This window comes from Salvelinus alpinus, chromosome 2 (genome assembly GCF_045679555.1).
Source record: "Salvelinus alpinus chromosome 2, SLU_Salpinus.1, whole genome shotgun sequence".
Taxonomy (NCBI): domain Eukaryota; kingdom Metazoa; phylum Chordata; class Actinopteri; order Salmoniformes; family Salmonidae; genus Salvelinus; species Salvelinus alpinus.
This window is the reverse complement of record NC_092087.1, coordinates 2,608,993-2,629,504: the sequence shown is the minus strand read 5'-3', so window position 1 is coordinate 2,629,504 and position 20,512 is coordinate 2,608,993. Positions and strand designations below refer to the sequence as shown.

At 41.6% G+C, this 20,512-nt stretch overlaps 2 protein-coding genes across 4 annotated transcripts in view; one reads left to right on the top strand and one right to left on the bottom strand.

The window, feature by feature from the left end:
* Positions 1 to 20,512, bottom strand: part of LOC139552800 (synapsin-2-like) — a 274,172-nt gene that overhangs the window by 49,491 nt on the left and 204,169 nt on the right. For both annotated transcript variants that reach the window (XR_011670537.1, XM_071364849.1), the window contains exon 6: positions 3,640 to 3,702. Coding sequence is in view for 1 of the 2 variants with exons in the window: in XM_071364849.1 (XP_071220950.1) it covers positions 3,640 to 3,702 (63 nt within the window). In the remaining variant the exon portion in view is untranslated. The remainder of the gene's footprint in view (positions 1 to 3,639; positions 3,703 to 20,512) is intronic.
* Positions 10,918 to 20,512, top strand: part of LOC139552810 (metalloproteinase inhibitor 4-like) — a 62,762-nt gene continuing 53,167 nt past the window's right edge. The window contains exon 1 of one of the 2 annotated variants that reach the window (XM_071364872.1): positions 10,918 to 11,424. In XM_071364872.1, coding sequence (XP_071220973.1) covers positions 11,277 to 11,424 — 148 coding nt within the window. In that variant the 5' untranslated portion in view covers positions 10,918 to 11,276. The remainder of the gene's footprint in view (positions 11,425 to 20,512) is intronic. The other variant, XM_071364862.1, reaches the window with a different exon arrangement.

Below are 20,512 nucleotides of genomic sequence, written 5' to 3'. Positions count from 1 at the left end.
GATATAGCTGAATACACGGTAGATTACAGATAGAGCTGAATACACGGTAGATTACAGATATAGCTGAATACACGGTAGATTACAGATATAGCTGAATACACGGTAGATTACAGATATAGCTGAATACAAGGTAGATTACAGAAAGAGATCAATTAGATGAAGGAGAGATGATGAACATGTCAACATCTATGGAACGCAACATCTATGGAACGCAACATGTATGGAACGCAACATGTATGGAACGCAACATCTATGGAACGCAACATCTATGGAACGCAACATCTATGGAACGCAACATCTATGGAACGCAACATCTATGGAACGCAACATGTATGGAACGCAACATGTATGGAACGCAACATCTATGGAACGCAACATCTATGGAACGCAACATGTATGGAACGCAACATGTATGGAACGCAACATCTATGGAACGCAACATCTATGGAACGCAACATCTATGGAACGCAACATCTATGGAACGCAACATCTATGGAACGCAACATCTATGGAACGCAACATCTATGGAACGCAACATCTATGGAACGCAACATCTATGGAACGCAACATCTATGGAACGCAACATGTATGGAACGCAACATGTATGGAACGCAACATGTATGGTTCCAATTCTAGTTTCTCCTATTAGTGATTTGTCAATAAGTAATCATAGCTTTCACCTGATCAGTCTGTCATGGAAAGATCCGGTGTTCCTCATGTTCTGTGTAAACAGGGCATTCTGACAGTATTCAGACCCTTTAGCATTTTCCACATTTTGTTATGTTACAGCCTTATTCTAAAATTGATCAAATATTTAAAACATCCTCAGCAATCTACACACAATACCTCATAATGACAAAGCGGAAACAGGTTTTGCGAGATTTTTACAAATTTATAAATAAAAAATGTGCTTAAGTATTCAGACCCTTTGCTATGAGACTTTAAATTGAGCTCAGGTGCATCTTGTTTCCATTGATCATCCTTGAGATGTTTCTACAACTTGATTGGAGTCCACCTGTGGTAAACTCAATTGATTGGACATGATTTGGAGAGGCACACACCTGTCTATATAAGGTCCCACAGTTGACAGTGCATGTCAGAGCAAAAACCAAGCCATGAGGTTGAAGGAATTGTACATAGAGCTCCGAGACAGGATTGTGTCGAGGGAGCAATCGAGGGAGAAGGGCTTTGGTAGGGAGGAGACCCGATGGTTACTCTGACAGAGCTCTTCTGTGGAGATGGTAGAAATTTCCAGAAGGACAACCATCTCTGCAGCACTCCACCAATCAGGCCTTTACGCTAGAGTGGCAATATGGAAGCCCCTCCTCAGTAAAAGGCACATGACAGCCCGCTTGGAGTTTGCAAAAAAACAAGATTCTCTGGTCTGATGAAACCAAGATTGAACTCTTTGGCTTGAATGCCAAGCGTCACGTCTGGAGGAAACCTGGCACCATCCCTAAGATGAAGCATGGTGGCAGCAGCATCATGCTGTAGAGATGTTTTTCAGGGACTGGGAGACTGGTCAGGATTGAGGGAAAGATGAACGGAGCAAAGTACAGAAAGATCCTTGATGAAAACCTGCTCCAGAGCGCTCAGGACCTCAGACTGGGGTGAAGGTTCATCATTCAACAGGACAATGACCCTAAGCACACAGCAAAGACAACACAGGAGTGGCTTCGGGACAAGTCTCTGAATGTTTTCGAGTGGCCCAGCCAGAGCCCGGACTTGAACACGATCGAACATCTCTGGAGAGACCTGAAAATAGCTGTGCAGTGACGCTCCCCATCCAACCTGGCAGAGCTTGAGAGGTTCTGCAGAGAAGAATGGGGGAAACTCCTCAAATACAGGTGTGCCATGCTTGAAGCGTTATACCCAAGAAGACTCAAGGCTATGATCTTCAACAAAGTACTGAGTAAAGGGTCTGAATACTTATGTAAATGTGATATTTCAGTTTTTTATTTTTATACATTTGTCAAAATTTCTAAAAACCTATTTTTGCTTTGTCATTTTGGGGTATTGTGATGTCATTATGGGGTATTGTGATGTCATTATGGGGTATTGTGATGTCATTATGGGGTATTGTGATGTCATTATGGGGTATTGTGTGTAGATTGATGAGGGGAAAAATAACAGTTTAATCCATTTTAGAAAAAGGCTGTAACATAACATTATACCAGGGCGGCAGGTAGCCTAGTGGTTAGAGCGTTGGACAAGTAACCGAAAGGTTGCAAGATCGAATCCCTGAGCTGACAAGGTAAAAATCTGTCGTTCTGCCCCTGAACAAGGCAGTTAACCCACTATTACTAGGCCGTCATTGAAAATAAGAATCTGTTCTTAACTGACTTGCCTAGTTAAATAAAGTTAAAATAAATATATAAATGACATATATTTATATGTATTTGGACATTATATATAAATGACATGTATTTATATGTATTTGGACATTATATATAAATGGTATATATTTATATGTATTTGGACATTATATATAAATGGTATATATTTATAAATATTTGGACATTATATATAAATGGTATATATTTATATGTATTTGGACATATATAAATGACATGTATTTATATGTGTTTGGACATTATATATAAATTACATATATTTATATGTATTTGGACATTATATATAAATTACATTTATGTATATGTATTTGGACATTATATATAAATGGTATATATTTATATGTATTTGGACATTATATATAAATGGTATATATTTATATGTATTTGGACATATATAAATGACATGTATTTATATGTGTTTGGATATTATATATAAATTACATATATTTATATATATTTGGACATTATATATAAATGACATTTATTTATATGTATTTGGACATTATATATAAATGACATTTATTTATATGTATTTGGACATTATATATAAATGGTATATATTTATATGTATTTGGACATTATATATAAATGGTATATATTTATATGTATTTGGACATATATAAATGGCATGTATTTATATGTGTTTGGACATTATATATAAATTACATATATTTATATGTATTTGGACATTATATATAAATTACATTTATGTATATGTATTTGGACATTATATATAAATGGTATATATTTATATGTATTTGGACATTATATAAAAATGGTATATATTTATATGTATTTGGACATATATAAATGACATGTATTTATATGTGTTTGGATATTATATATAAATTACATATATTTATATGTATTTGGACATTATATATAAATGACATGTATTTATTTGTATTTGGACATTATATATAAATGGTATATATTTATATGTGTTTGGATATTATATATAAATTACATATATTTATATGTATTTGGACATTATATATAAATGACATTTATTTATATGTATTTGGACGTTATATATAAATGACATATATTTATATGTATTTGGACATTATATATAAATGGTATATATTTATATGTATTCGGACATATATAAATGACATGTATTTATATGTGTTTGGATATTATATATAAATTACATATATGTATATGTATTTGGACATTATATATAAATGACATGTATTTATTTGTATTTGAACATTATATATAAATGGCATGTATTTGGATATTATTTATAAATGGCACATATGTACATGTATTTGTGCATTACCTTTCCCATTCCAGAGTGTGCGTGTCCTATCTTCACCACCACAGGGAAAGAGGGCATGGAGATCTGAAAGAGAAGACATGTTGGAATGACTGACTGGCTGAATGACTGGCTGGCTGACTGATTGAACAATTGATTTGCTGACTGACTGAATGAATGACTGAATAACTGATTAGCTGACTGGCAGACTGACTGACTGAATGTAACCATGTTGCTCCAGGAGACACACCAGGGCTAGTAAATATTTAACCTTCGATATACACACCAGGGCTAGTAGATATTTAACCATAGAGAGACACCAGGGCTATTATATATTTAACCAGAGAGACACCAGGGCTAGTAGATATTTAACCATAGAGAGACACCAGGGCTATTATATATTTAACCAGAGAGACACACCAGGGCTAGTAGATATTTAACCATAGAGAGACACCAGGGCTATTATATATTTAACCATAGAGACACACCAGGGCTAGTAGATATTTAACTATAGAGACACACCAGGGCTAGTAGACATTTAACCATAGAGAGACACCAGGGCTAGTAGATATTTAACCATAGAGAGACACCAGGGCTATTATATATTTAACCAGAGAGACACCAGGGCTAGTAGATATTTAACCAGAGAGACACACCAGGGCTATTAGACATTTAACCATAGAGACACACCAGGGCTAGTAGACATTTAACCAGAGAGACACACCAGGGCTATTAGACATTTAACCAGAGAGACACACAAGGGCTATTATATATTTAACCATAGAGACACACCAGGGCTAGTAGATATTTAACCATAGAGACACACCAGGGCTAGTAGATATTTAACCATAGAGACACACCAGGGCTATTAGACATTTAACCAGAGAGACACACAAGGGCTATTATATATTTAACCATAGAGACACACCAGGGCTATTAGACATTTAACCAGAGAGACACACCAGGGCTATTAGATATTTAACCATAGAGACACACCAGGGCTATTATATATTTAACCATAGAGACACACCAGGGCTATTAGATATTTAACCATAGAGACACACCAGGGCTATTAGACATTTAACCAGAGAGACACACAAGGGCTATTAGATATTTAACCATAGAGACACCAGGGCTATTAGATATTTAACCATAGAGACACACCAGGGCTATTAGACATTTAACCAGAGAGACACACCAGGGCTATTAGATATTTAACCATAGAGAGACACCAGGGCTATTAGACATTTAACCAGAGAGACACACCAGGGCTAGTAGATATTTAACCATAGAGAGACACCAGGGCTAGTAGATATTTAACCATAGAGAGACACCAGGGCTATATGATATTTAACCAGAGAGACACCAGGGCTATTAGACATTTAACCATAGAGACACACCAGGGCTATTAGATATTTAACCATAGAGACACACCAGGGCTAGTAGATATTTAACCATAGAGACACACCAGGGCTAGTAGACATTTAACCATAGAGACACACCAGGGCTATTAGATATTTAACCATAGAGACACACCAGGGCTAGTAGATATTTAACCATAGAGACACACCAGGGCTAGTAGATATTTAACCATAGAGACACACCAGGGCTATTAGACATTTAACCATAGAGACACACCAGGGCTAGTAGACATTTAACCATAGAGACACACCAGGGCTATTAGATATTTAACCATAGAGACACACCAGGGCTAGTAGACATTTAACCATAGAGACACACCAGGGCTAGTAGACATTTAACCAGAGAGACACACCAGGGCTATTAGATATTTAACCATAGAGACACACCAGGGCTATTAGATATTTAACCATAGAGACACACCAGGGCTAGTAGACATTTAACCATAGAGACACACCAGGGCTAGTAGACATTTAACCATAGAGACACACCAGGGCTATTAGATATTTAACCATAGAGACACACCAGGGCTAGTAGACATTTAACCATAGAGACACACCAGGGCTAGTAGACATTTAACCATAGAGACACACCAGGGCTAGTAGACATTTAACCATAGAGACACACCAGGGCTATTAGATATTTAACCATAGAGACACACCAGGGCTATTAGATATTTAACCATAGAGACACACCAGGGCTAGTAGACATTTAACCATAGAGACACCAGGGCTATTAGATATTTAACCATAGAGACACACCAGGGCTAGTAGACATTTAACCATAGAGACACACCAGGGCTAGTAGACATTTAACCATAGAGACACACCAGGGCTATTAGATATTTAACCATAGAGACACACCAGGGCTATTAGATATTTAACCATAGAGACACACCAGGGCTAGTAGATATTTAACTATAGAGACACACCAGGGCTATTAGACATTTAACCAGAGAGACACCAGGGCTAGTAGATATTTAACCATAGAGACACACCAGGGCTATTAGACATTTAACCAGAGAGACACCAGGGCTAGTAGATATTTAACTATAGAGACACACCAGGGCTATTAGACATTTAACCAGAGAGACACCAGGGCTAGTAGATATTTAACCATAGAGACACACCAGGGCTATTAGACATTTAACCAGAGAGACACCAGGGCTAGTAGATATTTAACCATAGAGACACACCAGGGCTAGTAGATATTTAACCATTTGTATATGTATTTATTATGGCTCCTCATTAGCTGGTACAAAGGCAGCAGCTACTCTTCCTGGGGTCCAGCAAAATTAAGGCAGTTAATACCATTTTAATACAGAGCTGTGTGCCAGTAGTTCAAACAGACAGCTCGGTGCATTCAACATGTCAATACCTCTCATAAATACAAGTAGTGATGAAGTCAATCTCTCCTCCACTTTCAGCCAGGAGAGATTGACATACATATTAATAATGTTAACTCTGTGTACATCCAAGGGCTAGCCATGCTGCCCTGTTCTGAGACAATTGCAATTTTCCTCAGTCCTTTTTTGTGGCACCTGACCACACGACAGAACAGTAGTCAAGGTACGACAAAACTAGGACCTGTAGGACCTGCCTTGTTGATAGTGTTGTTAAGGCAGGGCATCGCTTTATTATGGACAGACTTCTCCCCAGCTTAGCTACTACTGTATCAATATGTTTTGACAAAGGACAGTTTACAATCTAGGGTTACTCCAAGCATTTTGGTCATCTCAACTTGCTCAATTTCCATGTTATTTATTAGTTGAGGTTTAAGGTTTAGTGAGTGTTTTTTTCCAAATACAATGCTTTTAGTTTTAGAAATATTTAGGGATAACTTATTCCTTGCCACCCACTCTGAAACTACCTGCAGCTCTTTATTGAGTGTTGCAGTCATTTCAGTTGCTGTAGTAGCTGACGTGAATAGTGTTGAGTCATCCGCATACATAGACACTCTGGCTTTACTCAAAGTCAGTGGCATGTCGTTAGTAAAAAATTTAAAAAGCAAGGTGCCGAAACAGCTACCCTGGGGAATTCCTGATTCTACCTGGATTGTGTTGGAGAGGCTTCCATTAAATAGCACCCTCTGTGTTCTGTTAGACAGGTAACTCTTTATCCACATTATAGCAGTGGGTGTAAAGTCATAACACACACATTTTTTAAGAAGCAGACTATGATCATTAATGTCAAAAGCTGCACTGAAGTCTAACAAAACAGCCTCCACAATCATTTTAACATCAATTTTTCTCAACCAATCATCAGTCATTTCCGTAAGTGCTGTGCTTATTGAGTGTATTTCCCAAAAAAACGTGCTGAAAGTCTGTTGTCCATCTGTTTACTGTGAAATAGCATTGTATCTGGTCAAACACATTTTCCCCCAGAAGTTTACTAAGGGTTGGTAACCATAGAGATAAACACCAGGGCTAGTAGAAATTTAACCATAGAGACACACCAGGGCTAGTAGATATTTAACCATAGAGACACCAGGGCTATTAGATATTTAACCATAGATAAACACCAGGGCTATTAGATATTTAACCATAGAGAGACACACCAGGGCTTTTAGACATTTAACCATAGAGACACACCAGGGCTATTAGACATTTAACCATAGAGACACACCAGGGCTATTAGATATTTAACCATAGAGACACACCAGGGCTATTAGATATTTAACCATAGAGACACACCAGGGCTAGTAGATATTTACCATAGAGGCTAAACACTGCTGTGTGAATGAGTCAACTCGCAGGCTGGGGAGCAGGTATATGACAAAACAGGCTGGGGAGCAGGTATATGACTAAACAGGCAGGGGAGCAGGTATATGACAAAACAGGCAGGGGAGCAGGTATATGACTAAACAGGCAGGGGAGCAGGTATATGACAAAACAGGCAGGGGAGCAGGTATATGACTAAACAGGCAGGGGAGCAGGTATATGACAAAACAAGCAGGGGAGCAGGTATATGACAAAACAAGCAGGGGAGCAGGTATATGACAAAACAGGCTGGGGAGCAGGTATATGACTAAACAGGCAGGGGAGCAGGTATATGACAAAACAGGCAGGGGAGCAGGTATATGACTAAACAGGCAGGGGAGCAGGTATATGACAAAACAAGCAGGGGAGCAGGTATATGACAAAACAAGCAGGGGAGCAGGTATATGACAAAACAAGCAGGGGAGTAGGTATATGACTAAACAGGCAGGGGAGCAGGTATATGACTAAACAGGCAGGGGAGCAGGTATATGACAAAACAAGCAGGGGAGCAGGTATATGACTAAACAGGCAGGGGAGCAGGTATATGACTAAACAGGCAGGGGAGCAGGTATATGACTAAACAGGCTGGGGAGCAGGTATATGACAAAACAGGCTGGGGAGCAGCTATATGACAAAACAGGCTGGGGAGCAGGTATATAACAAAACAGGTATATGACAAAACAGGCTGGGGAGCAGCTATATGACAAAACAGGCTGGGGAGCAGATATATGACAAAACAGGCTGGGGCGCAGGTATATGACTAAACAGGCTGGGGAGCAGGTATATGACAAAACAGGCAGGGGAGCAGGTATATGACTAAACAGGCTGGGGAGCAGGTATATGACTAAACAGGCAGGGGAGCAGGTATATGACTAAACAGGCTGGGGAGCAGGTATATGACAAAACAGGCTGGGGAGCAGCTATATGACAAAACAGGCTGGGGAGCAGGTATATGACTAAACAGGCAGGGGAGCAGGTATATGACTAAACAGGCAGGGGAGCAGGTATATGACTAAACAGGCAGGGGAGCAGGTATATGACTAAACAGGCAGGGGAGCAGGTATATGACTAAACAGGCTGGGGAGCAGGTATATGACAAAACAGGCTGGGGAGCAGCTATATGACAAAACAGGCTGGGGAGCAGGTATATAACAAAACAGGTATATGACAAAACAGGCTGGGTAGCAGGTATATGACAAAACAGGCTGGGGAGCAGCTATATGACAAAACAGGCTGGGGAGCAGGTATATGACAAAACAGGCTGGGGCGCAGGTATATGACTAAACAGGCAGGGGAGCAGGTATATGACAAAACAGGCTGGGGAGCAGCTATATGACAAAACAGGCTGGGGAGCAGCTATATGACAAAACAGGCTGGGGAGCAGGTATATGACAAAACAGGCTGGGGCGCAGGTATATGACTAAACAGGCAGGGGAGCAGGTATATGACAAAACAGGCTGGGGAGCAGCTATATGACAAAACAGGCTGGGGAGCAGGTATATGACAAAACAGGCTGGGGAGCAGGTATATGACTAAACAGGCAGGGGAGCAGGTATATGACTAAACAGGCTGGGGAGCAGCTATATGACTAAATAGGCAGGGGAGCAGGTATATGACAAAACAGGCAGGGGAGCAGGTATATGACTAAACAGGCAGGGGAGCAGGTATATGACTAAATAGGCAGGGGAGCAGGTATATGACAAAACAGGCAGGGGAGCAGGTATATGACTAAACAGGCTGGGGAGTAGGTATATGACAAAACAGGTATATGACTAAACAGGCAGGGGAGCAGGTATATGACAAAACAGGCTGGGGAGCAGGTATATGACAAAACAGGCTGGGGAGCAGGTATATGACTAAATAGGCAGGGGAGCAGGTATATGACAAAACAGGCTGGGGAGCAGGTATATGACAAAACAGGCTGGGGAGCAGGTATATGACAAAACAGGTATATGACTAAACAGGCAGGGGAGCAGGTATATGACAAAACAGGCTGGGGAGCAGGTATATGACAAAACAGGCTGGGGAGCAGGTATATGACTAAATAGGCAGGGGAGCAGGTATATGACAAAACAGGCTGGGGAGCAGGTATATGACAAAACAGGTATATGACTAAACAGGCAGGGGAGCAGGTATATGACAAAACAGGCTGGGGAGCAGGTATATGACAAAACAGGCTGGGGAGCAGGTATATGACAAAACAGGCTGGGGAGCAGGTATATGACAAAACAGGCTGGGGAGCAGGTATATGACAAAACAGGCAGGGGAACAGCTATATGACAAAACAGGCTGGGGAGCAGGTATATGACAAAACAGGCTGGGGAGCAGGTATATGACAAAACAGGCTGGGGAGCAGGTATATGACAAAACAGCCTGGGGAGCAGGTATATGACTAAACAGGCAGGGGAGCAGGTATATGACAAAACAGGCTGGGGAGCAGCTATATGACAAAACAGGCTGGGGAGCAGGTATATGACAAAACAGGCTGGGGAGCAGGTATATGACTAAACAGGCTGGGGAGACGGTATTTGTGACAGAGTTAGATGTAGTGCAATAAACAACAAGAGATATTGTATGCAAACAGAACCAAATGAAAGTAACATCTATCAATGTTTTGTTGTGTATCAGTGAGGATGTGCTCATGGTTAATAACCTGAGACAGGAGAGTAGGTGTGTTGCTGCCACCATCACACAGAGACTCCACTAGTGTCCACAACATATTGAGGGCTCATGTCCAGCATAATAATCAAGCTGTGAACCTCCAAGACAGAAGATGAAATCTCCTCTCAACTGTAACACTACATTTCAGCGCCACAGCTGAACTACAAAGATCCAAAACGTGTTCCAGACTGTAATCTAGGTCTCATTAAAACAAATCACACAGCGCCATTAGTCACTTCCTATGATTCAAAAGAAGCTGCAGTTCTCCTGGTCTACTTTCCCATTGTCAGAGTTGTTCTTCTACTTGTGTTTTTAACTGAGGCACAAACTGAGCTGATGACTGAATACACTCACTCACTGCTGCCTGGTAGGGGTGGAAGGGAGGAGGGAGGGAGAAGAGGGGAGGAGGAGGGAGGCGGTCCGAAGATGTAGGGTACATAAGAGGTTCCCAGTCTCACCCTCTAAGGATTCAGAGAGAGAGAGAGCGTGTGAAAGAGTGAGTCTGAAAAAGAGAAAGACAGAGGTGGTAGTAGCAGCAGATTCTGAACATAACAGTCAGTAGTAGTGAGGTTGTTTCTCTAGCAACCATCTCTCATACAGGACTGATAGATGAAATAGATTGATACTGTGTTGATCCTCCAGGGGAAATCCAGTCAGGACCAGAAAAAGTGGGACGATCTAAACAGACAGCTGATCTCTATAGATTTCCAGGTTAGACAGGTCAGTCTCTCTGATAGAATCTCTTCTACAAGAGGGACCAGGGAAGTGAAAAAGAAGGCGCTGATCTGAAGAGAGGACTCTTTCTGGTCGGTGAGAGAGAGAGATGGGCATCCCCGTGCCTGGCTGTGTGTCCCTGACCCCCCTGGTCTTGACCCTGACCCTGCTGCTGGCCCTCAGGCTGGACCACCTGGTGGAAGCATGCAGCTGCAACCCAGCCCACCCGCAGCAACACTTCTGCAGCGCAGAGATAGGTATGTTTATCCATGTAAAGGTCTGTTTACACCTTCATTTAGCCAGGTGTGTTGGTATGGGTGGATGATATACATCCAGGGAGTGCAGGTGAAGACTGGCTGGTGTTTCCAGTATCTAGACTACAGAGACAGAATGGTTTGGTGTTTCCAATATCTAGACTACAGAGACAGAAGGGTTTGGTGTTTCCAGTATCTAGACTACAGAGACAGAATGGTTTGGTGTTTCCAGTATCTAGACTACAGACAGAATGGTTTGGTGTTTCCAGTATCTAGACTACAGAGACAGAAGGGTTTGGTGTTTCCAGTATCTAGACTACAGAGACAGAATGGTTTGGTGTTTCCAGTATCTAGACTACAGAGACAGAAGGGTTTGGTGTTTCCAGTATCTAGACTACAGAGACAGAATGGTTTGGTGTTTCCAGTATCTAGACTACAGACAGAAGGGTTTGGTGTTTCCAGTATCTAGACTACAGAGACAGAATGGTTTGGTGTTTCCAGTATCTAGACTACAGAGACAGAATGGTTTGGTGTTTCCAGTATCTAGACTACAGAGACAGAATGGTTTGGTGTTTCCAGTATCTAGACTACAGAGACAGAATGGTTTGGTGTTTCCAGTATCTAGACTACAGAGACAGAAGGGTTTGGTGTTTCCAGTATCTAGACTACAGAGACAGAAGGGTTTGGTGTTTCCAGTATCCAGACTACAGAGACAGAATGGTTTGGTGTTTCCAGTATCTAGACTAATCTATGGTCTTTCTCTATATTTTATTTGACCTGTATTTAACTAGAACAAATTCTTATTTACAATGACAGCCTACCAAAAGGCAAAAGGCCTCCTGCGGGGATGGGGGCAAAACACACATCATGACAAGAGAGACAACACAACACTACATAAAGAGACACCTAGACAACAACACAGCATGGTAGCAACACAATATGACAACAACATGGTAGCAACACAACATGGTACAAACATTATTGGGCACAGACAACAGCAAAGGGAAAAAAGGTAGAGACAACAATACACCACGCAAAGCAGCAACAACTGTCAGTAAGAGTGTCCATGAGTCTTTCTCTGCTTTCCTTTGTTGAATAGCTGTGAGACAACACTACTAGCTACTATTATTATTATGAAAACTGTTGTGCATCATACATTTGGATTTAACAGGCTGATTGTTACAAGGAAAGCTAATCTAGCTCTTGTTATTGGTTTTGTTTGATACTACTAACAGCACAGATTGAATCTGATCAAATGGTTTTAGCTTAGAGGAAATGGCCACGTTCAAAAATATTAAGTAAGTGCACTCGTTTACTCTCACGTGTACTCTCATGTGCACTCTCACATGCACTCTAAAATCCAATCAAAGTCAGAAGGCCCACCCACAGCATCAAACTGCTCTGAAAACAACGGTCTCTCTCTCTGCCAAAACCAACAGTTCAGTTTGACTCTGGGTCCCCTGAACTAGATTGAAGAGTTCTAGGGGGTATAACACCATTGAAGAGTTAGCCAGATAACTTTCCTACATATCCTTAAACAAATCCATATGTCTTTAGTGTTAGAGGAAGACTGGAAAGTCAAACAGCTACTGTATTTGAAGGTTTGTCTTGAGATGGATAACATACTCTGCAATACAGCCCAGTAGCGATAACTGTAGAGGGGAGAGTTCTCTGCCACAAGCGTTCTTGTGATTTCATCTTTATGTGGAGAAAAAAGTGTTGCCTGGCTACACAAACTCTTCGCTCCGGACAAATGCTATGCCATGCACATAGACGTTAGGTTCTTCTCCGCAATGTATCTGGATCCGAGTACCTCCCTGACGATTTCTAGAATGGAAAAAATTCTAGCAGTTCTGATTGATCCCAGAAACTGATGGGGCTGGTCGAAGCCTGAATACACATGGGTAAAGCGACAGTTTGTCATTGGCTTTGATAATCTGATAGGTCAGAGATGATCCAATTGCTGATGACTTTGTTTTATACAACACCTCTCATTTTGACGTTAAGACAAACGACTTCCATGATGGCAGTCTCAGACTGGAGTATGGAGCGAACAATAGAGCAGCGGAAGAATTCTGTTTGAGTCACCAGGCAACAGTGATGAAAATAGGTCTGTTTTCAAGACTAAAAACACCAAAATGAGATCTAGGCCATGAGAACACCCAGAACCCAAAATGAGTCAGTGTTTTTGTGTTTTTAGGACAACAGTTAGTTACTACAGGTCTAAAAACTACAGAGTTACTACAGGTCTAAACTACAGAGTTACTACAGGTCTAAACTACAGAGTTACTACAGGTCTAAACTACAGAGTTACTACAGGTCTAAACTACAGAGTTACTACAGAGTTACTACAGGTCTAACTACAGAGTCACAACAGGTCTAAACTACAGAGTTACTGCAGGTCTAAACTACAGAGTTACTACAGGTCTAAACTACAGAGTTACTACAGGTCTAAACTACAGAGTTACTACAGGTCTAAACTACAGAGTTACTACAGGTCTAAACTACAGAGTCACTACAGAGTCACTACAGGTCTAAACTACAGAGTTACTACAGGTCTAAACTACAGAGTTACTACAGGTCTAAACTACAGAGTCACTACAGGTCTAAACTACAGAGTTACTACAGGTCTAAACTACAGAGTCACTACAGGTCTAACTACAGAGTTACTACAGGTCTAACCACAGAGTTACTGCAGAGTTACTACAGGTCTAACAACAGAGTTACTACAGGTCTAAACTACAGAGTCACTACAGAGTCACTACAGGTCTAACTACAGAGTTACTACAGGTCTAAACTACAGACTTACTACAGGTCTAAACTACAGAGTCACTACAGAGTCACTACAGGTCTAACTACAGAGTTACTACAGGTCTAACCACAGAGTTACTGCAGAGTTACTACAGGTCTAACAACAGAGTTACTACAGGTCTAAACTACAGAGTTACTACAGAGTCACTACAGGTCTAAACTACAGAGTTACTACAGGTCTAAACTACAGAGTTACTACAGAGTTACTACAGGTCTAAACTACAGAGTCACTACAGGTCTAAACTACAGAGTTACTACAGGTCTAAACTACAGAGTCACTACAGGTCTAACTACAGCGTTACTACAGGTCTAACTACAGCGTTACTACAGGTCTAAACTACAGAGTTACTACAGGTCTAACTACAGAGTTACTACAGGTCTAACTACAGAGTTACTACAGGTCCAAACTACAGAGTTACTACAGGTCTAACTACAGAGTTACTACAGGTCTAACTACAGAGTCACTACAGGTCTAAACTACAGAGTTACTACAGGTCTAACTACAGAGTTACTACAGGTCTAACTACAGAGTCACTACAGGTCTAAACCACAGAGTTACTGCAGAGTTACTACAGGTCTAACTACAGCGTTACTACAGGTCTAACTACAGAGTTACTACAGAGTTACTACAGGTCAAACTACAGAATTACTACAGGTCTAACTACAGAGTTACTACAGGTCTAAACTACAGAGTTACTACAGAGTTACTACAGGTCAAACTACAGAGTTACTACAGGTCTAACTACAGAGTTACTACAGGTCTAAACTACAGAGTTACTACAGAGTTACTACAGGTCTAACTACAGAGTTACTACAGGTCTAAACTACAGAGTTACTACAGAGTTACTACAGGTCTAACTACAGCGTTACTACAGGTCTAAACTACAGAGTTACTACAGAGTTACTACAGGTCAAACTACAGAGTTACTACAGGTCTAACTACAGAGTTACTACAGGTCTAAACTACAGAGTTACTACAGAGTTACTACAGGTCTAACTACAGAGTTACTACAGGTCTAAACTACAGAGTTACTACAGAGTTACTACAGGTCAAACTACAGAGTTACTACAGGTCTAACTATAGAGTTACTACAGGTCTAACTACAGAGTTACTACAGAGTTACTACAGGTCTAACTACAGAGTTACTACAGGTCTAACTACAGAATTACTACAGGTCTAACTACAGAGTTACTACAGAGTTACTACAGGTCAAACTACAGAGTTACTACAGGTCTAACTACAGAGTTACTACAGGTCTAAACTACAGAGTTACTACAGAGTTACTACAGGTCTAACTACAGAGTTACTACAGGTCTAAACTACAGAGTTACTACAGAGTTACTACAGGTCTAAACTACAGAGTTACTACAGAGTTACTACAGGTCTAACTACAGAGTTACTACAGAGTTACTACAGGTCTAACTACAGAGTTACTACAGGTCTAAACTACAGAGTTACTACAGAGTTACTACAGGTCTAAACTACAGAGTTACTACAGAGTTACTACAGGTCTAACTACAGAGTTACTACAGGTCTAAACTACAGAGTTACTACAGAGTTACTACAGGTCTAAACTACATAATTAGTACAGGTCTAAACTACATACTTGTTAGCCCTGTAGACCAACACAGCCCTGTAGACCAACACAGCCCTGTGGACCAACACAGCCCTGTAGATTAACACAGCCCTGTAGACCAACACAGCCCTGTGGACCAACACAGCCCTGTAGATTAACACATCCCTGTAGACCAACACAGCCCTGTAGACCAACACAGCCCTGTAGACCAACACAGCCCTGTAGACCAACACAGCCCTGTGGACCAACACAGCCCTGTAGACCAACACAGCCCTGTAGACCAACACAGTCCTGTAGATTAACACAGCCCTGTAGACCAACACAGTCATGTAGACAAACACAGCCCTGTAGACCAACACAGCCCTGTAGACCAACACAGCCCTGTAGATTAACACAGCCCTGTAGATTAACACAGCCCTGTAGACCAACACAGCCCTGTAGACTAGTAGTTGGAGGTAAGCCAGTGGGAAAGCAACAGTAACACACTACTGAATCTCAATCTGCAGCTTCATTACCATCTCTATAGGACCAGGCTCACACTCTGCATACTAATTTTCATTACTTTAAAGGCTCTGACAGCCCATCTTTGTGAACATGACAAGGACACTGATTCATTTGTTGAGTTTGAAGTTTATACATTTGTTCTCAGGCATGAAGACAGACATTTTTTATATTGTTCTCTCTATCTGTCATTCATCTGACAAATTTAAGCACCAATGTTCAGAGGGTACACCAAGACACTTCAGATACCGTCTATCTACGGCGCACAGGAATTCTATCTATAGTATATATATAATCTATATATCTACAGTATCTATCTACAGTATACCTCTTTCTCACTCTCTTTCTCTCCAGAATATATCTATATTATCTATCTATGGTATATATCTACAGTATCTATATATCTATAGTATATATCTATACATCTATCTACAGTATCTATCTATATTATCTATCTATGGTATATATCTATAGTATCTATATATCTATAGTATCTATATATCTATAGTATATATCTATCCATCTACGGTGGGGCAGAAAAGTATTTAGTCAGCCACCAATTGTAATTGTCATCATAGGTACACTTCAACTATGACAGACAAAATGAGAAAAAGAAATCCAGAAAATCACATTGTAGGATTTTTTAATGAATTTATTTGCAAATTATGGTGGAAAATAAGTATTTGGTCACCTACAAACAAGCAATATTTCTGGCTCTCACAGACCTGTAACTTCTTCTTTAAGAGGCTCCTCTGTCCTCCACTCGTTACCTGTATTAATGGCACCTGTTTGAACTTGTTATCAGTATAAAACACACATGTCCACAACCTCAAACAGTCACACTCCAAACTCCACTATGGCCAAGACCAAAGAGCTGTCAAAGGACACCAGAAACAAAATTGTAGACCTGCACCATGCTGGGAAGACTGAATCTGCAATAGGTAAGCAGCTTGGTTTGAATAAATCAACTGTGGGAGCAATTATTAGGAAATGGAAGACATACAAGACCACTGATAATCTCCCTCGATCTGGGGCTCCACGCAAGATCTCACCCCGTGGGGTCAAAATGATCACAAGAACGGTGAGCAAAAATCTCAGAACCACACAGGGGGACCTAGTGAATGACCTGCAGAGAGCTGGGACCAAAGTAACAAAGCCTACCATCAGAACACCATACCTACTGTGAAGCATGGGGGTGGAAACATCATGCTTTGGGGCTGTTTTTCTGCAAAGGGACCAGGACGACTGATCCGTGTAAAGGAAAGAATTAATGGGGCCATGTATCGTGAGATTTTGAGTGAAAACCTCCTTCCATCAGCAAGGGCATTGAAGATGAAATGTGGCTGGGTCTTTCAGCATGATAATGATCCCAAACACACCGCCCGGGCAACGAAGGAGTGGCTTTGTAAGAAGCATTTATTTTTTTATCCCCTTTTCTCCCCAATTTTCGTGGTATCCAATCGCTAGTAATTACTATCTTGTCTCATCGCTACAACTCCCGTACGGGCTCGGGAGAGACGAAGGTCGAAAGCCACGAGTCCTCCGAAGCACAACCCAACCAAGCCGCACTGCTTCTTAACACAGTGCGCCTCCAACCCGGAAGCCAGCCGCACCAATGTGTCGGAGGAAACACCGTGCACCTGGCCCCTTTGGTTAGCGCGCACTGCGCCCGGCCCGCCACAGGAGTCGCTGGAGCACGATGAGACAAGGATATCCCTACCGGCCAAACCCTCCCTAACCCGGACGACGCTAGGCCAATTGTACGTCGCCCCACGGACCTCCCGGTCGCGGCCGGCTGCGACAGAGCCTGGGCGCGAACCCAGAGACTCTGGTGGCGCAGCTAGCACTGCGATGCAGTGCCCTAGACCACCCGGGAGGCCATAATGTTTATTTAAAGACATAAACTGAACACTACAAAATACAAAAACAATAAACGTGAAACGAACGAAACCGAAACAGTACCGTGTGGCAACAAACACTCACACGGAAACAAACACCCACAAACCAAAAGTGAAACCCAGGCTACCTAAGTATGATTCTCAATCAGGGACAACGATTGACAGCTGCCTCTGATTGAGAACCATACCAGGCCGAACTCAAAACCCCAACATAGAAAAACACACATAGACTGCCCACCCCAACTCACGCCCTGACCATACTAAATAAAGACAAAAGAAAGGAAATAAAGGTCAGAACGTGACACTACTTTTGAAAAATCTCATTCATTTTTGACCTCTAGCGTCAAGAAGTTAACTCTAACCCTAACCCTTGGCTATGTAGACGCTTGTTAACCCTAACCCTTGGCTATGTAGACGCTTGTTAACCCTAACCCTTGGCTATGCAGATGCTTGTTAACCCTAACCCTTGGCTATACAGATGCTTGTTAACTCTAACTCTAACCCTTGGCTATACAGATGCTTGTTAACTCTAACCCTAACCCTTGGCTATACAGATGCTTGTTAACTCTAACTCTAACCCTTGGCTATGCAGACGCTTGTTAACTCTAACTCTAACCCTTGGCTATGCAGACGCTTGTTAACCCCAACCCTTGGCTATGTAGACGCTTGTTAACCCTAACCCTTGGCTATGCAGATGCTTGTTAACCCTAACCCTTGGCTATACAGATGCTTGTTAACTCTAACTCTAACCCTTGGCTATACAGATGCTTGTTAACCCTAACCCTTGGCTATGCAGACGCTTGTTAACCCTAACCCTTGGCTATGCAGACGCTTGTTAACTCTAACTCTAACCCTTGGCTATGTAGACGCTTGTTAACCCTAACCCTTGGCTATGCAGACGCTTGTTAACCCTAACCCTTGGCTATGCAGACGCTTGTTAACCCTAACCCTAACCCTTGGCTATGCAGACACTTGTTAACTCTAACTCTAACCCTTGGCTATGTAGACGCTTGTTAACCCTAACCCTTGGCTATGCAGACGCTTGTTAACCCTAACCCTTGGCTATGCAGACGCTTGTTAACCCTAACCATAACCCTTGGCTATGCAGATGCTTGTTAACCCTAACCCTTGGCTATACAGATGCTTGTTAACCCTAACCCTTGGCTATGCAGACGCTTGTTAACTCTAACCCTTGGCTATGCAGACGCTTGTTAACCCTAACCCTTGGCTATACAGATGCTTGTTGACTCTAACCATAACCCTTGGCTATACAGATGCTTGTTAACCCTAACCCTTGGCTATACAGATGCTTGTTAACTCTAACCATAACCCTTGGCTATACAGATGCTTGTTAACCCTAACCCTTGGCTATGCAGACACTTGTTAACTCTAACCCTTGGCTATGCAGACGCTTGTTAACCCTAACCCTTGGCTATACAGATGCTTGTTAACCCTAACCCTTGGCTATGCAGACGCTTGTTAACCCTAACCCTTGGCTATGCAGACGCTTGTTAACCCTAACCCTTGGCTATACAGACGCTTGTTAACTCTAACCCTAACCCTTGGCTATACAGATGCTTGTTAACCCTAATCCTTGGCTATACAGATGCTTGTTAACTCTAACTCTAACCCTTGGCTATACAGATGCTTGTTAACCCTAACCCTTGGCTATGCAGACGCTTGTTAACTCTAACTCTAACCCTTGGCTATATAGAAGCTTGTTAACCCTAACCCTTGGCTATGCAGACGCTTGTTAACCCTAACCCTTGACTATGCAGACGCTTGTTAACCCCAACCCTTGGCTATGTAGACGCTTGTTAACCCTAACCCTTGGCTATGCAGATGCTTGTTAACCCTAACCCTTGGCTATACAGATGCTTGTTAACTCTAACTCTAACCCTTGGCTATACAGATGCTTGTTAACCCTAACCCTTGGCTATGCAGACGCTTGTTAACCCTAACCCTTGGCTATACAGATGCTTGTTAACCCTAACCCTTGGCTATGCAGACGCTTGTTAACTCTAACTCTAACCCTTGGCTATGTAGACGCTTGTTAACCCTAACCCTTGGCTATACAGATGCTTGTTAACCCTAACCCTTGGCTATGCAGATGCTTGTTAACTCTAACCCTTGGCTATGCATACGCTTGTTAACTCTAACCCTTGGCTATGCAGACGCTTGTTAACCCTAACCCTTGGCTATACAGATGCTTGTTAACCCTAACCCTTGGCTATGCAGACGCTTGTTAACTCTAACTCTAACCCTTGGCTATGCAGACGCTTGTTAACTCTAACCCTTGGCTAT